Source organism: Condylura cristata, unplaced genomic scaffold (assembly GCF_000260355.1).
Source record: "Condylura cristata isolate star-nosed mole 26May11 unplaced genomic scaffold, ConCri1.0 scaffold00012, whole genome shotgun sequence".
NCBI classification, from domain to species: Eukaryota; Metazoa; Chordata; class Mammalia; order Eulipotyphla; family Talpidae; genus Condylura; species Condylura cristata.
In genome coordinates, this window is record NW_004567113.1 from 29,313,739 (window position 1) to 29,326,165 (window position 12,427).

Below are 12,427 nucleotides of genomic sequence, written 5' to 3' on the forward strand. Positions count from 1 at the left end.
TGCCTGTTCTGCTCCCCACTCTGTCTCTGGTGAAGCCTCTCACCGCCCCTGAGCCTCTGGCCTGTACCCCAGTTCTGTATGTGCAAATAAATAAAAAAAAAACTTTCAAAAAAAAACAAACTAAAATTTATCTAAGATTTTCATCTGTACAATCTAACAATGGAAAAGGCTCTATTTCTAGGTATACATAAAACTCAGATGCCATTAAAAAAAGATTTCACAGATATATCTATATAAATCATTTAAAATTTAAAAAGTCAGATTTTTAAGAAAAGTAAAAAATATTTGCATACTATGTAATAGAGTAGATTAATATCCTTAATATAGAACAATTTCTTGGTAACAGGTAAATCACACAAAGAATGGGCATATCTATAGTTAGGGTAAGCCAGGAGAAATATGTAATCAGCCATGAAAAGATGAAGATTTTATAATTAATAAAATTCTATCAAACTGACAGAATATTACTGATAAAGCAGTAATACTCAGTATTTGTGACAGGAAACTCAAAAAACATGTTCTGGTATATCCTTAGTAGAGAGCAGTTTAATTTGGCAGTACCAGTTAGAATTTATATTTCTAGAAATTTATTCTGTGGCAATCCATAAGCTACAAAGTCATGTCTGATAGCCTTATATATAACACTTAAATGCCTATCAATAAGAAATTATACCTACAATACAGCAAAGTATTCAACTGGGTTATTCAAAAGTAAATTACACCTACATTTAATAATTTAAAAAAATGTCTGCATTTTTAAAAAGAAGTCTGCACAGGACAGTCTAAAGATTAAATAAATTATCCTAATGATATATTTGTATGAGACTTGTAAAAACTTTTATTGACTGGGCATATAAATACATAGTCTGTATTTTTCTCTATATAGAAAAGCTAAATAATTATCTCTGGGAGCATGAATTTAGAGTAGGGCACTGTGTACTCTTTATGTCACTCTACAATGATGAAAGTCTTTGGTTCTTGTGTTTTCAGAATGAGCATATATTAATCTTAAGTTTTAGAAAATGCTCATCTGGAAACCACAGGAAAAAGAGAAAGCAAAGTGAATCTGAGCTTTCTGCTGCTTTAGTCAGTAGCTGTTCTCTTGTACTAGTATTTACTGAACTTTTAAAAATCTCCAAATACTATACAAAAGTGAAGAATAAAATACTAGTTCAATATACTGACTACAGACAGTTTCTGTACTATCTCAAAACTACTGACGTGGCAGTAAACACAACAGAAGAAAGGACAAAAGATATCACTAAAATTTGGAAGTTGGATGAAAGATGGAATAGTGATATACTTTGATCTGGGAAACCTGACTCATTATAGCTGTGGGAAAAATCAAAAAGCAACCTGATTCATACCACAGACTTCTCACTGAAGTCACCCAGGAACAAGTGGGTGGTTAACAAAGCACTTCCACTTAAGCCAAGCATTGCCACAGATTAAGAACACAAGCCTACAGTAAATTAATGTATGGTATTCCCCTGGTTAAAGGTCCAAGGTCAGGCAGTGACCTATGCTGACCCAATCAGGTTAATGGGAAACTTGTTAATTCCAAACAAGCCCATCTGTATCTTCCTAGTTGTAATGCCATGTATGTGGTTGTGTTTCCAGCAAACACCCAATGACTAAGGAGTTCAATTTTGTGTGCTACAGAATAAAAAGATGCAAACTACTAGATCTGCTAACCTTCCTCTACACTGACAGTTCTTTAAAAGTGAAATTTCTTAAGTTGACTTATGGAATTTCATAGTACTTGTAGCATCATTGGCCCCTCAAAAGCAACCTATCCATAAGGAATTAATGCACCAGGCACTGTTATTTAAGTTTTATATGTAGTAGCTCATTTAATCCTATGAGGTATAATGTTATATTGTTATATAGATGGGAAAACTCAGGCAGATTAAGTGACCTGTTTAGTCACAACGAAGAGCACCATTACTACAACAACAATCTGAATTCAAGCAATCTAACTCCAGAGTTGCTCTTTTTAAAATAATACAATGACAGCTATTGTCGACAAAAGTCAATGCTCAAGTATGCAAGGGAGAAGTATATTTATGGCTAAAGGTTCCCATACAGAACGACACTCAGGTGTTTAACTTACACAAGGGAATCTAAAGATTTTAAGAAATCTTACCCTTCTTTTTCTTCTTCTTCTTTTTCAAATCTCCCTGCCTACAAAGAGAAGGAAAATCATTACCATCATGTTAAATATTCAGAGTATTAATGTGAGGTGGAAACTTTATTATAAAAGGTGTTGTAAGTGTTGGCACTGACTCATCAAAGCTAATAAAATAAGTGGAATATTACATTAAGTTTAATCCAGCTTCAACACTAGTTTTTTGGAAGGTTGCTTAAAAAAGAGGGGTGACAAATATTTTCAGAAAACAGCTATCATTAACACTGGCACATAGAGCGTCCACAAAAAAGGTAAGAAATTTGCACATTCGACTACTGTGGTTAATTTGTATTTGGCAAAACTAGAGAACAGATAATTAAACCCTTTGCCAGAAGAACAAATTTAGGCAAATTCTAGCAAAGAATATCTCAGGGAAGATATCCAAGGCAAGTAATATTTGTTGTCTCCTTGGGAGGGAGGGCAGAAATTTACTCAGCAATTTTCATCTTTTAACTTTTGAAATTATGAATTTACATAAAAGCAAAATATTAAATACGCAGGCCAAAAACAACAAAAAAGGCAACAAAAAGAGCACAAATCAAGAAACACTTGAAAATAATTATTTTGATAGCTGTAGTGAGAAGAGACTTTAAAAAAAAACAACTATAAATATCCATGTGATATGCAAAATACTAAATATGCTGACCAAAAACAAAAGAAAAAGCACAAATAAAGAAACACTTGAAAATAATTAGTATTTGGATAGCTGTAGTGAGAAGAGACATTAAAAAAAAAACTATAAACATCTATGTGATATGCTTCTATAGGGGACTATGAAAAACCAATGAACTGGAAGGATGACACAGCAACAATTTCTGCCAAAACATCATCTTAGCAAGGAATTCCATTGGGAAGGTTCTTTTTAGAGTGTTTCTAAGAACAAGGAATACAACATCCAATTTCTTAGAGCTTCACCTGTCACCCAACTATGCAATCATCTTCTAAATCGTCTCCCTACAAATCATACTTCAGTTATACCTACAATTTCCCAAAAGTTCTCTATCAATTCTTGCTTTTGTTTGCCTTTTGCTCACCCCTTCCTCATCTTCTCAGACTCAATGCAATCTCCCCCTCCCAGAAATCTCTCCTAAGCTCCCCCTCTCCCCAGGGACTGACTATTCCCTCTGGTATATGTCCTGCATAATTATAACATATACAACCTTTATTTAAATTATTGTTTAAATATATTTCCTTCTGCTAGACTTTAAAGAGGACAAAGACTATGATTTATGTCACTAATGGCAATACTTGAAGTTAAACCTTTACATCCGTAAGTTAGCATAAGTGATATTAATAACACACACTCTGCTGAATGTCAGGTTAAATTATACTATTAGACATACTAATGCTGAATTTAAAAGATTAAAAGTCATTGTACATCTTAATGACTTGGGGGGGGGAAGATGACAAGATTAAGAAAAAAAAGATGTTCTTATCAATTACCCAATCCTGTTTTAGAAAAGGAAAAAAAAAAAAAAACCCCCACAAAATACTTAAATAAGCGCTACTACTTGAAAATCTGATAAAACCTGACTTGAATTTTTTTAATTTTGGGTTCTTGATAAGGCTTGAAATGAGAATATGTTGAAATCAAATTTGGAACAATGTAGTATCTTTACATCACCAGCTCCTTACAAGTTAAAGAATCTTATAATGTGGAAAATGCCTTTTTTTAAAAGCCAGAGTTCATAACAACAAAAGGAAAACAAAGAATTTATAATGAAGTCAATCACATATTGTTGCTGATTTTAAGTTGGGGAAAAACTAACTTCAAAAGGCATCAAAAGTGAGAAACCATGGGGATTAAAACTGAGATTTTAAAAATGTACAAAACGGCCCTCCTTCGTGGCACAACAGGTTAGGACACAGCACTGCAAGCTGGCCGCAACCACTTCAGTGTGAGTTTGACCCCGGGGCCTGGAGTGACCACATGGAGCGGCAGACCTCTCCTCAGCAGTGTACTTCATAGATTTGCCTGATCTGCTCCCCATTCTGTCTCTGGTGAAGTCCCTGCACCTCTGGCTTGTATCCCAGTTCTGTATGAATAAATCTTAAAAGTACAAAATGAAGAATGATATCTGTATATAACATCATTCTTCATTTTACATATCTATATAATATATATATATTATATATGTATACATATTATATAGGTGTGTATATATATAAAATAAAAAAAAGTTAAACTATGAAAATTACAAAGCTGGGTGTTTTGCCATTTATCTTGAATAAAAAACAAAATCTTAATTAGTAGGCCGTTGCTAACAGTGCACTTGAGTGGGCAATGCAGGAGTACAAAGAGTCTAATTTGCCTTCTTGTTAATGAACCTGGAAAACCTTTCCTCCGAGTCAGCAAATAAACCTCAGGTGAACTTTAGTTTAAAATTACTAAAAGTATTTCAATAAATTACAGGTAAATAAGGTAAGGCACACCTAGCCAATAGAACACCATGCATAAAATGAAATATATTCGTATTAAGACTACAGTAAAATCTTCCAGAAGTATTAAATGAAAGAAAGTATGTCGGAAACATTAAGTACAATATAATCCCATTTCTGTAAAAACTAAATAACAGACCATACAGGGGAAATATCTGCAACACTTCTGTGAATAAACAGAAAAAAAAAATCTGGAAGGATACACAATCAATACACTATTAATAGTAGGCTGGGAGGAGGGAAATGAGGACTAGCTGAGCACAGAATAAAGAGGACTTAAATTTCACTAACAAATTATGAGTACATTTCTTATTCTCTTTGTAATTAAAATGAGTACCAGTGAATGTTACAATGAAAAATGTTACCCTTGTTCCTTTGGTTGACTATCTCCAGTAGCTTTACCACCTTTCTTCCGAATGTATGTAGCACCAGGAGAATTTTCAAGAGCGTCCACATCCACTTTTAGAGACATACTATCTGATGAGGGCAAGTGTTTACTAAGACTGGGATTGAATAACAGTTCAGGAACACAATATATGTCTGCCAACAGAACTATACCAATAGAAAAACACATTTTCCAAAAAAAATTCTTCAATCTCCCATAAAATAATAAGGCAGGTCAAAAAGTTAAATTTTTATATTCTGAAAGAATTTGAGAAGGGATGAATCTAATCATCTAATTCTTAATAATGTACCTTAATGCTGTGGCAGTTTATAAAGCATAGTTTTGCTTTCCACAAAGTTTTGACCCACTTCTTTTTCTACTACCCCACCCAGTTTGGGAACACACCCATATTGAAGTATCACATGACCTAAACTCAGTCAAGGGGGCAGTGAATTTTGCTATAGTCAGTAATTATTTGAGATGGGCATGTGACCTAAGACAGTTCAATGAGAATGACATTTCAGAGGCACATTCTACTACCCAAACAAAATATCCTTTTTCTTGGACTTATCTATCACTGTATTTTCCAGTCACATTAATAAAATTTTCATTTTTGCTTTTACTATTTAGACAAGAGTTTTGTTTGTCAAAAGTGACAACAGAAAAGTCCTTAGTCAAAAAACTATTGAAAGACACCTAGTGTATGACATGATAGCAGTCAGGAATAATCAAAAGGATACGCTTTTGCTTTCTCAGGATCTACAAGTGAATAAGCAGAAATAAGCTGAGCCAGGGTATGAATATCTTTTGGATTTTGTCTATAAGAAACAAGAAAGTTACTCAACAGTTTATAAACCTGGGAAAAGTAACATAATAGGCAAAATAACTCCTTCATTTCAAATAAGAGAAATGAAATTTGGATTTCTACATCCCCACCTTTCAGAGCTTACTTCCATAGCTGTTCTAGGTCACTAATTGCCTCCTTCTTCCTTCCATATTTGAGTTTGAAGTTCGCAGCTTCTCTTATCAAGGACAAATGAGCAGGGGATTTGGGCTACAGGTTCAATAAAAAGAGCAAAAGAAGTTTTAAGCTAAATATCTAGCAAGTCAATGAAGTTATATTCATTAGACCTTTAAATTCTTCACCTTAAGTTTTACAATATGCATTTAAACAGCAAAAACAAACACACATATGCCAGGAGGTGGGGGTGGGCAAACTAGTACAAGTAACTATACCAATTTATGAACTTGGAACACAACCCATCTCTACATAACTTAGAAGTATTTCCCCACAATCAAATCTTAGAGATTTCACCACAGTTTTCAAGTATTAACAGTATTTCTCAGAATACAGATATCCTAACTGTACTAATAACACAAGCACTACAAATGTTTACAAAGCTGGGTATGACTTATACAGATACCTATACTGGGAAAATATGATGACGTTTCTATTAGCTACAGACATGCTATGTAATTATTTCAAATACTACCGTTTTACAATTACTACCACCCAGCTTCAGACACTGAAGATGAGTTCTCTTATATGCAACTGTAAACTATTATATTATTTCTTGAGACTATATTCACAAATATACAAGCACACACATAGGAAAGAACTTTAAAAACCGTGAATAAGTTTTTTTTTTTTTTCATTTGTAACCATTTGTTACTTTTGATAACTTTATTTGGATCTGGCATGAGAATAAAATCCAACAGTCTAGCTTTCCATCTTTTCAATAGTGAATTGGAATGTTTCAATTCTTCAAAATTTTGAATTAACTACTGCAGCCTATTTTTATGTAAAAGCATGTCCCCACTAACAGTTTACTCTATTTATTTACCTGGTGGCTTTGATACCACTGGATAGCTTGTGTGAAGACCTCAATGGCACTATCAATATCTTCCTCGTGGCTGTACATGGTCACTAATGCAGATACCTAACCAGTCAAAGGTACACATTAATGAATAAAACCCCACCTTCTCTCCCAAATAAGCTTTTGAAAATAAAAAATTGAAAAAAAAAAGCAAATAAAGATTGCTAGGCTCTTTGCCAGTACCTAATTAGTCATAAACATTGATATGTTCTATAAAGCATAAAAACTACAAATACCATGAACAATAGTGTTTTTAAATAGAAAAGTGTAAAATACACCTTTTCCCTAATGCTGTGCCAGTTCACAAAAGCAAGCATAAAAGTTGAGTCTAAGCACTTACAGAATCAATTTTTTAATGAGACACTGCCAGGACACCCAAGTGCATGCTCAGTGAGGTACACACAACTGTGATTAAACCCCCATGATGAGTCACATGTTGTCTGAGCTACATAAAGCCAATGCGAACTTAGCCTAGTGTGGGGAGGGACAGTAAGGAGGCCCATGTGGCAGGAGTGGAGTGAGGGGGGAAGAACAATAGGAGACTAGGACAGAAAAGAAACAGAAGGAAAAAGCTGCATCTTTGAGAAAAATCAGTAAAACTGACTAGACAAAAAAAAAAAAAAAAAAAAGAGAGGGAGGAAGGGAGGGAAGGAGGGGGAGAGGGAGAGAGAAAAAACTAGTATTAGGAATGAAAAGTTCTACACAAATTAATTAGATAAACTGGGATTTTCTGAACATTTTCATGTCAATCAATCCAAAGATCTAGATGAAAGGAATAGGTCAGACAACAAATATTAGAAACATTTTATTTTCAGCCATATATCTGACTCTAATATAATCACAGCCCAGACTTTAACATATGAATCTTCAAAAGAGAAAGAGCACTATTAGGATACTATGTTTACTGAAGGCTAACTGTAAGTAAGTTGTTAGCTAAACAGAAGTGAATGAAACAGCCCCATTCAACGAGCACACTTAGCACCACCACAGAATTAGTTTTGAAACAGATGCTTTCACAGCTAGGTTAGTGATTTAAATCTCTGACGCCTGAATAATCAGAGAACTACATAAATGTGTTGGCCACTATTATTAAATTGTTTTTAACTCAAAGAAATCACACTGAAGACATTATAAAATAATTTAGTACTATTCTTTGGTTATGTAAGGTTGACTCAGTGGTAATATTAGGTCTACACAGTACCTAGCATATTTGACCAAATAAGGAACCAACACAAAGTAGAATACTGAATAAAATTAAATTTATACCAGAAAGTATGATTACTATTTTAACCACTAGTCCTACATTATGAATATGTAGAGAAATAAGCAGAAATTACAATGACACAAAGAAACATCAAACATACCAATGAGTCCCTTACATTTTTTAGTCTTAAAAAATATTTTAGTGATAAACTCACCATGCCTGGTTTATGCTTTAACTCCTCTATGCTTCTCAATATTAGACATGCTTTGGAAATATTACCTTAAGAGATTAAAAGGGAAATCAGCAATACATTTAAGAAAGTATACTATGAAAAACCAAATAAATTAAGTTTAAGAGAAATACTTTATACTGCTAACACTTAAACGTCAGGATGTTGAGGGTAACATACTCTACTCATTTGACAGATAAAGAAAGTGAATGCCAAAGCAATATTAATCTCACAAAGAATGTTAATGGCAGAAATGCCATCGGGAAGCAGTCTCCCAACTTTCAGTCTGTTGAGTTTAACTTCTCTTTTTTTCATACTGTATCTTGGTGGTGAAACTATTTGCCTAAGGGCCTTCAAAACATGTTACTATAGACAGATATAAGTGCAATGGAAAACTGCACTGTGGTGTTAAAATTCTGACTTCTCATTGATTACAAATTTCAAATTTTCCAAATAAGACAAACCCATGAGTAGCTCCTTCTGAGTAAATTTACTACAATAAATAATCCTTGCAAAAATAAAGAAAACTAGATAGGGAAAGAAAATTAAGAAAAGACAAGAAAATGGAGATAGAAACAGGAAAAAGAAACAAAGGAGGAAGGTAAGCAAAAGTGAAAATATAACAAGGAGACCACTGGGGTTTCTCATTACTACTCCAATCAGAAGCTTTTTCAGACATTTTCTTTTACTAATTCCTCCCCTCTGTTCATGAAACTTTAACTATCATATCTAAGACTTTTTTCAACTACTCCCAAACCAATTATCACCCTCACTGAGAATGCAGAGTCTATACCAGAATTTTCTAACAGAACTTTAATTTAAACTTAAAATAGTTAGAGTTGATAGTAGCTACCAAATATTGGCAAGACAGTTTTAGAAAGTGACTCAAGATTAGTTCAAAATCATAGACAAACACAATAGCAGTTTTCTGTAACATTAAAAAATATCAGTTCTCATTAATTTCCTCATTTCTTCTTCCCAAAAGACATGGGTAATATAAACTACCCTTATTTATGCAATCCTATTAAGTGACAAGTAAAAGCATTTCTACAGATGACATAACCAGGAAATTTAACTCTGGTCTTTTGGAACAGCGGACGCCTTTGTTTCTCTTGATTTTCTTTTAGGGTATAAACTGATAATCATTCTAACAATTTAGGAATAACTAAAGGCTAACTGTGCTAAATGCTGAAACCCACAAAATCTAGCTTCATGTTTCAAACAGTAATAAATATACATCATCACTATACAAAGTTTATAATTACAAAGTCCACTGTTACTTCACAATCACTCCAAACATGTTTCCATGAAAATGAAATTTTAATCACAATGGAATTATCGCTAATACCTTGGGAAATTTTCAGCTGTGCCATGGTCAGTTTAATTTCAGCTGCATTTTCTGGATGCTGATCTGAAAACTCCTAATTTTTTAATTGGGAGAAAAAGATCACATTTAGTTTACACAAGTATAGCTGTACATTTTCTAATTACGTCTCTCAGCTATATAACATTTTAAAGCTAGCTTTAAAACATCAAACTTCTGGTTTCAGGTCAAAATCAATCTTGACACTGATTTGCTTTGTAAGTACAATAATGACATGTTCCCAAGAAGTCAGAAATATTAGGAGTACTATAAGAGTACTATGTAAGAAATAGTCTCTTTTTTTTCTTAAGAGAAAGACACTTAAAGTAAATAATACTTCATTACTTAAGAGTCTGCACTAGACAATTATGTCTCTCAGGATGGTCCTAATTTTATCCAACTTTTCATGGTAGTTTACCCTCAAGCAACTCACACATGTAATCTAAGAGCTGGTTTAAGTTAATAAAAACAAGTTAGTACTGAGATTTTGATTAGGACTCACTGGAGTAAAGTACATTCTGGCATTTAAGTCTACTATCATGCTAAATTGATCTCCAAATGAAAAGCATTCCTTAGAATTTGCAGCCAATACTTGCTAATGTAAATTTATATAAAACAAAGGTATGGCCTAAAAATTAACTAGAGTGACTTTCTTTTTACCTATGAAATTAACAAATATGTATGTTTTAACAATCCAACAAGGATGTAACCACATTGTTTTCCTCACTAAAAATCCAAGTGAGGGGACCTCCTTGGTGGCGCAATGGGTTAAAGCTCAGTACTATGAAGCTATTCAGCCACTGCAGCATGAGTTTGATCCCTGGCCTGCGAAATGACCCACATGGCTTGGCAGACCTCTCCTGACCCACCCACTGCTTCCCTCAGCAGTGTATTTCAGTCCACCTGCCTGTTCTGCTCCACACTGTGTCTCTGGTGACACCTCTCACCACCCCTGCACCTCTGGACTGTACCTCAGTTCTGTATGCACAAATAAATAAGTCTTTAAAAAAAAACCAAAACCAAGTAATTCCTTTACCTGAAGCAACTCTATTGCTTTGGTGTGCTGCTTTTCACGGCAGAGCTGGGCAGCCTGGATTAACACTGGCAGGAGGTGTTCAGGACTTTGGGATTGTAAACTGGCAGATATTTTGCGGCACTGTTCTGCCTAAAAGACAGCATTTCCCATGCACCCCCCCCCCAAATTGGTCAGTAAAATTACATATGAAATGACCAAAGAGAAAAGGGTCCGTGGAGGAGGAAGGAAATCTACTGAATATAATAATAAACAAAGAACTACTTTTCCCTGTATGTACTGAATTTAAATTAGAAATTCTAAAAACATTTAAGGAAGGACAAATTATAACATTTATCTGGATACTTAAATTCCAGAATTTTGTTAAAAAGATACATCAAGTATCACTAATTCAAAACAACAAAATAGTCATTTCGTGTAAAGTATCTGAGACTATCTTGCTTCAGTTCTAAATAATGAAAACGTGACTTTCACTTTCTCAACGAAACCTGAAAACCTCTACTCAGAAGTTATGAAATTATCATAATATTAAAATTAAGAAAAATGACCTCAGGATTTATAGCATGATATTACTATAAGTGAAATGCAATGCAAAAACAAACAAAAAGGGTGTTTTATCTATCAAATGTCTTACATCTTTGATGATTCTTAATTTGATTAGTGTAAGATTAGAAACAAGATAATGACAAATTGATCACATTTAAAAATGGGAATACTATTTTCTTCTTTTTAAAAACCAACTGTAAAGAATTAAGTAAAATCTATGACATTCTGCAGAATACACAGGTTAATACAAAATACAAAATGGAAAAAAAAAAGAGGCTAGGTTGTTATTACTATTCATGGCAGACTCCAAAAGGGCTGGCAAGGGAATCAGACACCTGTAACCTACCTGGTTTGTGTACATAGCAAGTAAAGCTTTGTTAAATTCTATAGCTTGCAATTGTTTCTTGGAAAGTTTAAACTCTACTCCTTCTGCATTGGTTAATTTCACCTTCTTTTTGGAGTCAAAGACATTTTGGTCCTGAAAAAGGAAAGTTCATCAACCATTAGCAGTGACTTCAGACTTCAACTACCAGGTTATATAAACATAAGAGAGTTTGGAAGATCATAAATCCATCTACCTGGTTTGGAAGCCTATAATGCTTCTAAACCTGTCTTGGATTCTTGGTGCACATTAAGTATAGAAAGCCTTTACAATTCAAATCTACAATTTGTGTAAATATCTATTCTAGCTAGTCCCACTTCTTTCAGATCATCTATATATTTTGCTTCCTACCTGAAGTTAGAAAAAAAACTTAATAAATTGAGGTGCCTTGAAGTAAAGGAGAACAAGGTATTATCTTCTCATTGTGAACTACTTGTTTTGAGCTTTTTGAAGAAAAGTACAAAGGGATATCAAAAATATTAAAGTAGCGTCCTCCCTGGTGGCATAGGGGTTAAAGTCTCAGCACTATCAAACTATCTCCAGCCACTGTAGCATAAATTCAATCCCCTGCCAGGGAGCTGACCAACATGGTGCCAGGGAGCTGACCCAAAAGGTGCCAGGGAGCTGACCCACACGGTCCTGTCTCAGGCACTGCTCCCCTCATCAGTGTATCTGTGCAGATCTGCCTGTTCTCCCACTGTCTCTGGTGAATCTGTTCTCCTTCCTTTACCCTCTCTGCACCTCTGGCCTACACCCCAGTTCTTGTATGCATAAAATAAAT

General features: G+C 34.1%; 1 protein-coding gene across 1 annotated transcript in view; it reads right to left on the reverse strand.

Annotated features, from left to right (window-relative positions):
• SRP72 (signal recognition particle 72kDa) overlaps positions 1 to 12,427 on the reverse strand; it is a 31,360-nt gene that overhangs the window by 3,295 nt on the left and 15,638 nt on the right. The window contains exons 11-17 of the mRNA XM_004681276.2: positions 9,671 to 9,743; positions 8,308 to 8,372; positions 6,857 to 6,952; positions 5,963 to 6,066; positions 5,753 to 5,830; positions 4,993 to 5,130; positions 2,147 to 2,184 (exon numbers count right to left, since the gene is read on the reverse strand). Of these exons, the coding sequence (XP_004681333.1) occupies positions 2,147 to 2,184; positions 4,993 to 5,130; positions 5,753 to 5,830; positions 5,963 to 6,066; positions 6,857 to 6,952; positions 8,308 to 8,372; positions 9,671 to 9,743 (592 nt within the window). The remainder of the gene's footprint in view (positions 1 to 2,146; positions 2,185 to 4,992; positions 5,131 to 5,752; positions 5,831 to 5,962; positions 6,067 to 6,856; positions 6,953 to 8,307; positions 8,373 to 9,670; positions 9,744 to 12,427) is intronic.